We start from the raw sequence: 14315 nt of genomic DNA, 5'->3' as shown, positions 1-14315 counted from the left end.
AGTGCCTGTTGGTTTGCCGCTCTAAGTTGCAGCCCTCCGGCTGAATAAACCTTACGGCCAAACAAATCGAGCCGTTTGGCCTCTTTTGATTTTGGCGCTGCAGCCTGCTGGCCGTGGCGCTCTCGTGCGTTCACTGATGCCACCACCAGTGAACCCGGTTGTGGGTGGGTATACAAGTACCCGTAGTCCTTCGACGGGACAAAGTATTTCCGTTCCACCCCTCTCGCTGTGGGTGGGATAGAGGCAGGAGTTTGCCATATCGTATCCGCATTGTTTTGTATCGTGCGGATCAGGGGTAACGCTACCCTCGATGGGGCATCCGCTCCGAGGATATTCACTATCGGGTCGTGCACCTCCACTACCTCCTCCGCCTGCAGGTCCATATTACGGGCCATCCTGCGCAGAAGATCCTGGTGAGCCCGAAGATCTATTGGAGGTGGGCCCGTGCACGATGTGCCCGCCACTGCCTCGTCCAGCGAAGAAGAGGAAGATGCCTCCGGTGGAACGGGATCCAAGGGCTGGTCCTGGTCTTCCTGTTCCTGGGCCGGAGCGTCACCTGCGCCTGGGTCCAGGGCGTCAGGCGGTACGGACACGGAAGCCTCCATGTCCCCTGGCGGAGGCCGAGAGATTGTGGACTCCGGGGCCCTTCTAACGGAATGACCCGAGCGAGAGGTCGAGGGTATTGGAGCCCCTTGCTCCTGATGGTACGCCCACGGGGTCCAGAATGACCAATGAGATGGGCCATGAGAATGGTCCTCTGCCATCTCCCGCCAATGGCCCAAGTCCTGTTCCTCGGCTTGCCCTTGAGGGGGATATGCCGATCTCGAGAGGTCCTCCGATGAGTGGGATACCGATCTCGATGGCCACGGCGGTGCCGAGAGCGTCGAGGCGATTCCCGCGGTCTGCGGTGCCGCACGGTGCCGGTCCGGAGATCTATCTCTACGCGGTGCCGGCGATCGGTGCCGGGACCGCGATCGGTGCCGATGACCTCGTCGGTGCCGGGAGTCAGATCTGGACCTCGACGAGGACCTGGAGTATGCCCGGTGCCGGGAGCGGCCTCTCGACGTCGAGCGTCGGCCATAGCGGTGCCGAGAACTACGTCTCGACGTCGATCGGTGCCGACGATCATAGCGGCGCCGAGACGTAGAGCGTTGTCTCGAAGAAGATCTTGGCCGCGAGTACGACCGGTGCCGAGGCGATATTCGGTGCCGGGACTGCGAGCGGCGTGGGGACCTGCTTCGGGACCTGGATCGGTGCCGAGGTTCCAGCCCTTGTGATGGAGGGCGGATTAGTGCAGGTTTCCCTCTCGACTGGACCGGGCGAGTTAACGGTGCCGTCGGTGCCGGTGGTTGAGGCGGTGCCGGCTCCGTGAGAGCTATTAAGTCTCTCGCCGCCGTGAAGGTCTCTGGAGTCGACGGGAGGCATTGTATCACCGCCGGCCTCGGTGGAGACGCTATCTGCACCGGACTCGACGGCCTCGGTGCCGGAGTCGACAGTGCTGGAGGCACCTGTTTCCGGTGCTCCACCGGCGGACGCGGCTCTACCCCCGGCACTGGGGGAGCCGGCGTCTTCGGCGCGGAGGTCCCCGTCTTATGGGCTTTTTTATGCCCCGGGGATAATGACCGGCGTCGAGGCACTTGCTGCGCTTGCGGTGCCGACGAGGTCCGGTGCCGGGGCGGCTTGTCCGACACCACTCGCGTGGTCGTCGTGGCCGGTGCCGCCGGAGCACTGCGCACCGAGGCGCTGGGTGCCGGGGCCTGACTTGTAGATGGAGCGTCTGGACTAAGTGCCGCTTCCATCAAGAGTTGCCGGAGCCGAAAGTCCCGCTCCTTCTTGGTCCTGGGTCTGAAGGCCTTACAGATCTTGCACTTATCTGTTTGATGGGACTCTCCCAGGCACTTCAGACAGGAGTCGTGCGGGTCGCTCGTGGGCATAGGTTTAGCGCAGGAGGCGCACTGCTTGAAGCCGGGAGCTTTGGGCATGAGCCCGAGCCCGCGGCCGGGGGAGAAAGGGGGAGACGACCCCCTTAGTCCCCTGGACTATTATAACAACTAAAACAACTTGAAACTACTAACTATTTAACTACAACTTTAGAACTATAACTATAACTACAACTATGAACAAGAACAAAGCTAGGGAGAGTGGAGGACAGCTATGCCGCGCTCCACAGTTCCAACGACCGTCGGGGCGGTAAGAAGGAACTGAGGGGGCGCCGGGTCGGCTGGGGTATATATTCAGCGCCATGAAGGCGCCACTCTAGGGGGCTCCACAGCCGACCCGCCGGTGTTGCTAGGGTAGAAAATCTTCCGACGATCGTGCACGCGGCGCGCGCACACCTAATGGAATGGATATGAGCAAGCACTCGAAGAAGAACCCAACTTTTTTTAGCTATAACACTACAAATACAGAATAATTTTGTCTAAGCATTTTACCAACACACTTTTTAAAAAATACAGTACCTTAGAAGAATCTGAACTTTTCATATATGGCTCAGCACAATGTGTAACACTTCCCTGTAGTACTTTTTCGATTCTTGCCACAAGAAATATATCAGGATGTGGACATGTAACTGAGAATATTACCTAAAAATAAAAATATATATATATATATATTTACACACACATATTATATATTTACAAGTTTTTTTTTTTAAATCTACACCCAGTGGGAAAGCTATTTGAAATGTGTCAGATAACCCACTGCTCTTGTTCTGAATCAGAACTTTATATTGTTTCTCCTTACCTGTTTAGGATATTGCAAGATAGACTCATGGATAATATCTTGAGCCCTGTGTAAGTTATCACCACTGGCATTCATCAGTTGCTGTGTCGCATTAGATATCATGTGCCTCACCGAGACATGGTTCAAGTCGACATGGAAATCTGCTGAAATCTTCCGATTGTTTTTAATATCAAACAATGACAATGTGACAAAAAAAGGTTCTACCTAGACATTAAAAAGTGTGAAAAAGGTTATGACCTGCATCCCCAAAAGATTATCTGCAAATACAGATGTGTATTGACATTCAAATGCAAAGGAAATAGGTCTACTGTACTGCTGTAAATCAGTTACAAAGAAGAACCAGCATTCTTTGACTATTATATCCATGACATAAAATACAGTGAAGAAATAAGAACAGGAGTACTTGTGGCACCTTAGAGACTAACAAATTTATTAGAGCATAAGCTTTCGTGGACTACAGCCCACTTCTTCGGATGCATATGCATAAATTTGTTAGTCTCTAAGGTGCCACAAGTACTCCTGTTCTTTTTGCGGATACAGACTAACACGGCTGCTACAGTGAAGAAATAAAACACTTTAATTAACAGCACGAAAGAAGCAGCTACAAAAGCTTTACAAAGGATTCATGCTTTCTTTTTCGTTTTAATGGATTAATCAGCAGCAAAAAAAACGAAACTTCTTCCTAACAGTATCTGAGATTTATTGGTCTGAAGTGCATTGTCAACTAATGCCAATATTAAGAGATTAACTACTATGTATCTGATACATAAAGGCAAAGTATTTACATAAAGAATTTACATTTGTTGTTGGTCCTTCTTCATTTTCAGCGACACAGCTTTGCAGATTGAAAGATAAGTCATTACACTTCACTAGAATCTTTTTCCCAAATTTCTCTTCAAATGGCTTCACTTCTGGTTCAATACCCGAAAAGTCAAGTTTCTTAAAAGGAAACAAAAATGAAAACTGTTTATGTTGTACCTTGTAAAACAAGAAACACATTGATTATTTTAAAATGTCAAACCTGTGCATCTGGATCCAAGACAAAAAGTTTAACTCTGCTTTCACTTTTGAATTTCATTTCTGCATCTCTGGAACTCTGCCAAAAATAAGAAAGTCACAGTTTTATATTTATTATTTAAACATTATGATCAAATGAAAGTTGTCTTAAACATTGTTAATATTCTACATTTTTTGTTGTAACCTATTAAGTTTTAATCCATGGGATTTTCCCCCCATTAAACTGAGCTTTAAAGTTTACCATATCCGCTTTAAGCATTATACCATAAAGTATGAACTTGTGGCCACTTATGGTCCTCCAGCCCTCCTAATATAGAACAGTACATATGTCAAAGAAAGATGCTTTGTATAATTTGATGCCTTGTATAAATGTTGACAAAAATTATTGGTCCTCTGTAGCTCTCATAGTATTTTTCATTCTTAAATCACTCTAACAAAGGTGCTTTACACAAACAAAAAAATATCGTTACATGTAGGTTAAAGTTCAGAACTATACTAAGGCCACTAGATCACTCAGGAAGCCACAGGCTAACTATGTTAGGAATCACAGTCATAGCAAATTCCTAAACCTCCTATTGCCAAAAGTGGTTTTCCTCTGGGTGGCAGGAAAAATAACACCACCTACGGATGACTGTGTTTAGCTGAGTACTGACATCACTCCTTTGAGTGTCTCATCACTTGTATGGGATTTATGGGTTCCTACTCATCAACCCCAAAACTAGAGCAAGTCAGAATAAAATAGCATGTGACAAAAAATGATAAATTTAGTTTACCTTCATTATAAGAGAGTGCATTTAAATAGATATTTTACCATTTTTTAAAGTCAGTTGGCAAACATGCACCTCAGGTAGTAGGCAAGTGGCTGCATACAGCCAAAATTACCTTTGCACTATAGCTAGTACTTTACAATTGTAGCCATCCAAAAAGGGACATGTAATCTTAATCCAGGTCTACATTTTATTTTATTTTTTAAAAAGTACAGACTACATTTTAAGAGAGGTTGTTTTGGGCATCACACCTCAACCTCCTATTCATGACTACACAGATTACCTCCACTCCCACCTGCAATCCCATTATATCCCTTTGACAACTATAACTGTTGCTTAAATAAATTTTGCATACAATTTTATATTGTGGTAGCCTTCATGAGACTGGGGCCCCATTATGCTAAGCACTATACAAAGACAGAAAAATTACAGTCTCTACCCCAAAGAGTTTATCATCTTAAAAAGAGAGAGAGATGTCATAACTAAGACTACGATTTTGTCATGGAGGTCACGGAAGTCACAGAATCTGTGACTTCCAGAGACCTCTGTGACATTTTCGCTTCAGCCCCAGGGTGGCGGGGTATGAGCTGTCAGCTGATGGGTTCCCCCTACAACTCCCAGCTGCTACAGGCGGTGGGAACCCCCTCCCCATCAGCCCCGAGCCGATGCCCCACAGCCCCCCAGCTGCTACTGCGGGAGGTGGAGCCACCCCCTGCCCCCACCTGCAGCCTCCAGCTGCTGCTGTGGAAGGCAGACCCCACACACATACAGCCTCACGCGCTGAGGGGGATCCTGCAGCTCCCAGCCATCACAGGCAGACGCCACAGCTCCAAGCTGCTGCCAGCTGCAGGGAGGACCCCACGCTCTCAGCCATTGTGAGTGGGGGGAACCCTGGACCCTCCTTCCTCCCTATTCTGTCAGTTATTTTTTAATAAAAAAGTCAGGGACAGGTCACGGTCTTCCATGCACTTTTGATTATTGCACGAGACCTGTCCATGACTTTTACTAAAAATAACCATGATAAAATCTTAGCCTTAATCAAACCACTGGGGAAAAAAGTTCTGGCACCAGTGCATGTGGTGAGCACACACACCTAACATGGAATGGACATGAGCAAGCACTCGGAGAACTTTTCTTTGTCGGGATGCCTACAAAAAAACCTGGTAACAACTAAAATGCTGGTGTTCTGAGACCACAGTGTATCATGCTGACCAATATTGTCTCATTGTTTCCTTTAACTCCCCTGTTTGTATGTATCCATTTGTTGTCTCTTGCCTTATACTTAGATTGTAAGGTCTTTGGGGGTAGGGACTGTTTTTTTTATTGGGTTTGTACAGAGCCTAGCACAATGGGGTCCTGGTCCATGACTGAGGCTCTGAGGCACTACAATAATACAAATAACAGCGCTTTTATAGGCTTACATGAAATGGAGGATTCTGATGCTTTCCCTACAGATAGAAAAAGGGGAGATAGGGAAGAGCTCTGGGGGAAAGATCAAGAACTCAGTTCTGAGAATGTTAAGTTTCAGTAGATAATTTGAAATAGAACGAAATTATCAAAGACAGTCCACAATGTTATAGTTGATGAAGGAAGGCAGGTCCAGAATAGGCAAGTAAATTTGATAGTCCATCATAAAGATGGTGGTCTAAACCATGTTTGCAAATGAGATTACCCACACAAAAAAAGGGTTTAGAGGGAGAAGAGAAATGGAGCTAAGGATGGAGCCCAAGGAATCCACACCAAAAGAGGAAGAGGAAATGATGACCCAAACAATCAGATTCTGAAGGAGCGATCCAAGAGGTAGAAGGGAAACAAGAAGAGGACGGAGTCAACAAAACCCAGGCATGAAACAATTTCAAGTGGAGGAGCATGGTCAACTGTGTCAAAGGCAGCCAAATAGGCCAAGAAGGGTGTACTGATTTAAATCAAACCAATTTAAATCACAGACTTTAATCATGATTTAAATAAGCAAGCAGAAACCTTGATTTAAATAATCAATTTTAATCATGCTTTGCGTTTGTATTTTTAGTTGTTTTCTTGGCTCTCATTGATAGGTAATGATTAAAACAAGTTGGTTTACAACTAAAATATAGCCTTACATTTGGTGCTTTTATTTCCCACTAATCAGGAGGATACAGTATATCTATACCCATTTATTTAAGCAACTATATACATTATTTACATTTATTCTTAATTTTCACTTTATTTTATTATGTTAGAAAATGATGAATGATGAATTTCTTATTTACTATATTATTATTAATTTTTTACTTGTGATTTCTGCCAAGCTGTTTGGATGGAAATGCAAATTCAATTAAAAATGCACAAAAACAGGATCTCTGTGTTTTTAATTAAATAAAAGCTACCTTAAATGTGCTGGATACACGAGAAAAAAGTTTATAGGAAAGTTTATCAAAACATGTTTTGCATTGAAAACAAATTGATTTATTAAACAGAGGAAGTATTATCTGCAGTTAATTAATGGAACTGGTTGTTTGTGGTCACCATGACCTTCAAAATTCTAGATCTGGTAGATTTCAACCTTTCACCCCTAGTTTGTATTGTAAAAGGAAAGCAAGCTTACCTACCATTTCAACTCCAAATTGATTTATTAACTTTGAATGAACTAGTCATTGAAGTGAACTACTTGAATAAACTGAAATGAAGAAAACAGTCTCTTTGCATCTGCAGAAGAGGCTACTGCTGTCAAAAGCTGGTTTAACAGTCTGACTTTCTTTAAGCATTGGCAAACATATACTGTTTAATATTTTTATATTTAAAATATTTTAATAAATTATTATTAGTGTAGGCCTTAACAAACTGTTAATTTTAAATTTAGTTTTAAATACTTGTTTTTTAAACAAATTTGCATTTAAATTTTAATTTAATTTAAAAAATCATCAATTTTTATCCACTCTGAGACCTGTGAAGATGAAGATGGAGTTACCAGCACTGAAATTTGGCCAGAAAGTGTTCATTACAAACCTTGACAAAACCTTCCTATTCATTTCTGGGGATGAAAGGGGGGGGAAAAAAGCTGACAGTGTCTATTTTGGCTCTCCATTTTATCCTTCTTTGTTCTGTTTTTCTCAGTTGGAATGCAGGGAACAAACAGTTCCATGAGAACAGCCACCTCTCTGCAGACCACCAGCAAATATTCTGTAGACCACAGCTTGGGAACCTCTTTTCTATTCCCACTGTAACAGTCTCCTGTGGTAAAAATCTTGAGAAAAATAATCAGAAGAAAAGCGACTAATCCTATTGATCTTTCTCTACTTCATGCTCTTAACACTCAGGGAAAGGCTGTACAAACAAGCTAAATAGTTAGGCAGAACCCTTCCATATATAAAATAATACTGCTGGTTTTTTTTCCTATAGAAAAAAAATAAGGGGTCGGGAAAATCAGAGAAACATTTTTAAAAAAATGCAGAAAACAAGGAAGGCGTATCAGGTGGAGAAAAAAAATTAAAAGGGGGAAGAGAAGCATACTGAGCAGAAATTAGAATGGTGGTGCTATCATTGACAATCCACATATTTTGCCTACTGGGAGGAATAACATAACACCAGAATTAGGGATAAGCCACAAAAGTATATATTTTGGGAGGAAGTCCAATGGTTGGGGCACTAGTTTGGGACTTGGGACACCTGAGTTCTATTTCCTGCTCTGTCACAAACCTTCCACTATGGCTCTCAGTAAATTATTTAGCCCCTGTGTCTCAGTTTTCTTGACCAGGAGGAATTAACTCTAAGAGGTATGCTGACATGTAGATAGGTACAGTCCAGGTGTTCTAATGTACAAGTGTTGAAGCACACAACCTCTGTTACAAAAATATGGTAAGCCTAACATTTTCAAGTTTATGCAGTTTGGCACACAACTCCAAGAGACGCATATTTGCATTTTAGAATATTGTACATTATCGTTATTTTTGTATCAAAACTCAATCTTCCTGTCCATCACATCCTGTTTAGCAATATTTCAATTACAAAGAAAAAGACAGTGACAGGAAGCAGGAGACTTGGTGCTATACTATTCTTATTAGGGTCCAAAAATCAGCTAAAGACAGCTCACGTGTTTTACATGATACCCCTTGAGTCTTCCTTTAAAGGAATGGTAGAGAGATCAACATATCAGATACACTAGCAGCAGAGAGACACCACTAGATAACTTGATACAGATGGAGAACAGAAGACAAGGACCCCCAGAGGAGCTGACTGCACAGAAGTAATCCAGTCAAAACACAGTGAGTGCACTAACAAAACGGTACAAAATTCTTTTGTATCTATTTCTCAGTAGGAAAAATCTATATGCTATAAAGAAAATATTAGAGCAAGTTTTACAGGGTATCATTTAAGTAGTAAGAAAGAACTACACTAGGACAGAATGAGTGAGATATTTTCTGGAAAAAATATTTTGAGAGAAACAACGCAAAGTAGACTGCATGCATGGAATAACAAACCATCACTGCCCAAAGAAATAGTAAAAACAACGTACCAAAAAAAAAAAAAAAAAAAAAAAAAAAAACCTAAAACAAATATATAGACTAAAGTCAAAACAACTCCCATCAAAAGTTCATGGAAACAGGAAGTAGCATTTTCAGCTTTAGTAAAACTAAAATTAGCTTTAGTAAGCAGGCGCAAAACAGACATGAATAAAAGCAAAATCCCAAAGTCATCTAGAGAGCTAAACATTCTTCTTTAAGATTTTATATTCTAAAAAAAGAAAAAATATTCATTGTACCATTAAAAGGTCAAGTTTTATATTCATTTTCTAAATTGTCTTCCATAGACTAACAAACTTAGTTCCTTTGATGCTATAGAACTATGTAAAGGAAAATTCTGTATTTAAAATTTGATTGCGAATGATAATACAATTTCATTTTCAGTATATTAAAAAATGCAACTGAACTAGTGTCAAACTGAACAATTATAGATTGATTTCTCCTACTATTGGCTGTGCTTTACAGACTTTGTATATATAAAGTAACTTTCTGCAAAATCTGTAAAATGATTCTCAACTTACTCTACAAAAGTGATGCAGACAAATGAAGGCAGCAAGACTGGTTCTGAGTATTATCCTGCTAATTTATTCTGACTGAATTAAGAAATGTCATCTCCAATATCACTAGAGTGTTTTAGTAATGTAATAATTTTTTTAAAGTGAGTACTAATAAAGCTGACACTGATGAATTTACTACCCAATTCCCACACAAAAATGCTATTGATTTATTAATGAATTCGTTCTCTAATTAACACTATTCCCTTACATTTTAGAACATGGAATGCGAATAGGGAAGGCTCAAAGTTGAGGCTCATCAGAGCAATGTCCAGGTTAAAGATGTCAATTGTTAGCATCTCTAATGTGGTATGGTCATCTGCTTCAAATGCCTACCAACTTTCCTGTACGAATCATCTTCAACTCTGACCCAGTGAAAGCAAACTGAAAAGACATACCCCCACCCCCAGTCAGTCACCTGTCCCGCACAGGCATCCTACTCTGTAATGCACCAAATCTGGGTCTGTCCAGACCATCATAGAGGAACATAACACGTTCAGTGGCCTCTACACTGTCCAACTGATAGCATGAGAACTAATCAATAACCAGCCTTATAGAAACTACATGCACAGCACTGGGTTAACTGGCTTTAGCATAAACATGCTTCAGAACCTATTTGAATGAATTAAAATGTTAAAGAAAGAAATGTGCCTGCATATAAATCTTAAGCCAGGAACTATTTTGCTTTCACAAGCAGAAAATGAAGGCGCTCAATAGCGCCTACTGCCCTGAGAGCTGCTAAGTTTTGAGAGCCCCTGGGCAATCTGGCTGCTTCCATCAGCTCTGTGATCCTGGGAAGCCATCATTTACCTTTACTGACTTCTAAAACTTTTTTTTTTTTTTAGAAGTGAAACAACTTTATAGTTCAGCGATTTAAGCATATCGGTATACACTATTTTATTTATAAAACCTTATACAAAAAAGTGCTTAATTTGCTAATAGCCTAACCAAGTAACTTCTATCACCACCCTGTACTTTAGAACAGGGGGGGGCAAACTTTTTGGCATGAGTGCTGAGTCAGGTTTCAGAAATTGTATGGAGGGCTGGTTAGGGGAGGGGGGCGTGGCCCGGCCCCCCCCCCCCAACCTGCCACATCCACCCCCCCCTTTCCCCTGATCCCCCCCCCCCAGGACCCCTACCCCATCCACCTCTCCCCCACTTCTTGTCCCCTGACTGCCCCCAGAACCCCCGCCCCTGACTGCCCCCTGCTGTCCCATCCAACCCCCCCTTCCTGACTGCCCCTGGGGACCCCTGCCCCATCCAATCACCCCTTCTCCCTATCCACTGACTGCACCCGGGACCCTTGCCCTGACTGCCCCCCGCCACCCCATCCAACCCCCCCTCCTTCCTGACTGCCCCCCCCCGGACCCTTGCCCTCATACAGCCACCCCTGTTCCCCGCTCTCTGACCGCCCCAACCCCTATCCTCACCCCTGCCTTCTGACCACCACCCCAAACTCCCCTGCCCTCTATTCAACCCCCCTGCTCCCTGCCCCCTTACCACACTGCCTGGAGCACCGGTGGCTGGCGGCACTACAGCCGCGCCACCTGGCTGGAGCCAGCCACACCATCGCCGCTGGGCTCTGCAGCTGAGCTGCCCCAGGAGCTCACAGGCCCACCCGCCCAGAGCATTGCACCGGTGGCAGGGAGAGCTGAGGCTGCGGGGGAGGGGAGACTGCGGGGAAGGGGGAACAGCAGGGGCGGGGCCGGGGCCGGGGCTAGCCTCCCGGGCTAGGAATTCAGGGGCCAGGCAGGAGGGTCCCACGGGCCGTAGTTTGCCCACCTCTGCTTTAGAAGATTCCTCCACACACTTATTTCACTACCCTACAGACTTTTTAACTCTTCAGAAACAAGAGACTTGGAGTTAGGAACTTCACAAGACAGTAAGCGCTAAGGGAGGCAGCCTCCATGACAGATAGAAAGAGTTATGAGTAACAGCAATATCTAATGAATATTTTTTAATTTTTCAAAATCAGTTTATACTAGAGATGCCAACATCTGCAAATGAAGAAATTTTCAAGTGAGTTTCTAACTCAACTCAACTACAGACCTGCAACTGTGCCTCCATCGGCTTGGCCAGCTGGTCAATTGGCTGGTCAACTAATGTCAACTGACTGGTCAACTAACCACCTATTATTTGATTAAGGTCAAATCCTGTCATATATTCCAGAAAGAATGCCCCGATACAGGTGGCGGCCTACCTTTTTGATTGAATCATGGTGCCATCTGTTAGCAGACCTACTGAAATGTCTTAATCACTCACTTTACTACATGATAATGTTATCTGTTGGGAAAGTTGAATATCTTAACTGACTGGAATCTTCTAGAACAAACATATGTATTTGTGTATGTATATCTTTATTTGCATATCATGCCATCAATATACCTGGCAGTTTACAAAGCACATTAAACAAGTTAAAAAGACAGGGTCTCTGCCCCAAAGAGCTTACAGTCTAAACGGACTAAACGAACATACAGAAATTAACTCAGAAGGGAATGTGGTTCAGTCATTAAACCTTTGCCACTCCCATTAAAGTGAAATGGGTAAGAGACATTAACCTACTTGAGGAGTTGGCCTGCTGCCTACCTAGCGTAAGTGCACTTAAAAATGACTTTTTTTTTTTTTTTTTACAGCGCTATGTGTTTTATTTAATTTCATTTTTCTTTTGTTCAGTCTTGAATAATGTTCACATTTAAATGCTAAAGTAACATTGTTAAATGGTAATAACTATTCTTTCATGTTTTATAACTTAATTTCACTGTGTTTTACATTTTTCTAAGTTGAAATAACTCAGTTGTTTTTTGTAATTAGGCATAAGTATTGTTGTAAAAATTGAGGACTAGTAGGCATATTTTAATTGTTAGCCTAACTGGTAAAAAGTGGATAGAGATTCATGAATTGTTATAATGATCTGTTATATAAAACTGTTTAAGAAAAGATGTGAGAAGACAGAAAGCCTGACTTAATTTAAACAGTAAGGATCTACTGATGCCACTCAAGGATTGTGTTAACATTATGACTGGTAAACAAGAGGAGCAGAAATCAATGAACCAAAATTGGAATGTTGGAAATTAGACTTAACCGTGGACAAAAAAATGAGAGGGGATGGGACTATTCCACCTATCACCTTTTTGGGGGCCCTTTAAAAAAAAAAAAAAAAACTTTGGGGAGGAGAAAAAAATGTTTACCATCTCTGTGACTGTGGAAAAAAAACCTGTTGGTGTGACACCAGACCTTGATACTCCAGTGGGGAAGCTTGACTTTTATTTACTACACCAGTGAGGAACCCAGCTTGATACATGTGAGATCCTGCTCTCTTTTCCCGTCCCACATGTGCTCCTTTCTGTCCCTGTCTTCCCTATCTTACTACTGGTCCTCCCTCTCTTGGCTTTTCACTTGATCTTGAACTGTACTGTGTGGCACCAGCACAATGAGACGAGACTGCCTATCCAGCTCTGCTCAGCCTGAAAAGGACCAGTAAACGAGAGTGACCTGACTAGACTAACTACATGATGTCACTGGCCAGCGACGTGAGCTGGGGTCTAGAGAAACCTGCCAGCCTGCCAGCCCAAAGCATCTGTCCATGACTGACCAACCATCCTATATTCTGAGAATATCAACAAAAGGTGTATTTCCCTCATATTTACTATCCTATCTTTTCTCTCCCTACTGTGTCTGTTTTGTCTAAAGCAGGAAAGTGATTATCATTCCCAACTAGGGTCTGGGAAAGGTAATCAGCGTGTCAGAGCTTGTCATAGGTTTTACCCCCACTTTGGATTTCAGAGTACAGATATGAGGACCTGCATGTGAACCCCTAAACTGAATTACCAGTTTAGATCTGGTTTTGCTGCCACCACTCCCAAGTTCTAACTCCTTTCCCTGGGGAGCCTTGAGAGACTTCTTTACCAATTTTCTGGTGAACACCGATCCAAACCCTTGGATCTTAACACAAGGAGAATTTAACCATCCCCCCTCCTTTCCCTCACCAATTCCTGGTGAGTCCAGATCCAATTCCCTTGGATCTTAACACAAGGAAAAATTAATCAGGTTCTTAAAAATAAGACCTTTAATTAAAGAAAAGAAAGGTAAAAGAAACCCTCTGGGAGATAGCATACAAGCTGATCTCACAGACAACAGATTTAAAACACAGAGGATGTTTCCCTGGGCAAAAACTTAGTTAAACAAAAAATACCCAATTTGACTATTCCCTAATGCCCAAGACAAGTTACAAAGAAAATAAACATAAACCTATTTATTCCCTTCACTAATACTTACTACTTGATAAGAGGCTGAATTTTGGAGCTTTCCCACTCCGGTTAAAAGTGAAAACTAAAAAAAGGAAATTTTCCTTTTTTTTTTTTTTTTTTTTTTGAAACATCTTATCCCCCCATTGGTTCTCTGGTTAGGTGTCAGCTAGGCTGGGTGAACTTCTTAATCCTTTACAGGTAAAAGAGACATTAACCCTTAACTATTTGTTTATGACAGAGCTAAATACAAGGTGAAACAGATTGTTAAACGTAAAGGGTTAACACATGTTTCAAGAGACCATTCAAGGTGAAGTGGGAAGTTAACACCTCTGCAGTCATAGGTTAAAGGTGGGTTAGTGATTACAGATTGTCATAATGAGCCATAAATCCATTGTCTTTATTGAGTCCATGATTTTTACTGCTTCAAAAAGAAGCAGACACAGAACTAACGTGGAGATCTAGAAGAATTCTTTCACCAACTCTGCCTCA

At 42.8% G+C, this 14315-nt stretch overlaps 1 protein-coding gene across 1 annotated transcript in view; it reads right to left on the bottom strand.

Annotated features, from left to right (window-relative positions):
• DOCK9 (dedicator of cytokinesis 9) overlaps positions 1 to 14315 on the bottom strand; it is a gene marked incomplete in the record, with an annotated part of 250627 nt that overhangs the window by 166882 nt on the left and 69430 nt on the right. Inside the window, 4 exon segments of the mRNA XM_034758221.1 lie at positions 2460 to 2582; positions 2743 to 2946; positions 3541 to 3681; positions 3764 to 3838. Of these exon segments, the coding sequence (XP_034614112.1) occupies positions 2460 to 2582; positions 2743 to 2946; positions 3541 to 3681; positions 3764 to 3838 (543 nt within the window).

Source organism: Trachemys scripta, chromosome 1 (assembly GCF_013100865.1).
Source record: "Trachemys scripta elegans isolate TJP31775 chromosome 1, CAS_Tse_1.0, whole genome shotgun sequence".
In the NCBI taxonomy this organism is placed as follows: domain Eukaryota; kingdom Metazoa; phylum Chordata; order Testudines; family Emydidae; genus Trachemys; species Trachemys scripta.
Note: the sequence above shows the minus strand (reverse complement) of the source record. Positions and strands in the feature narration are given on the sequence as shown.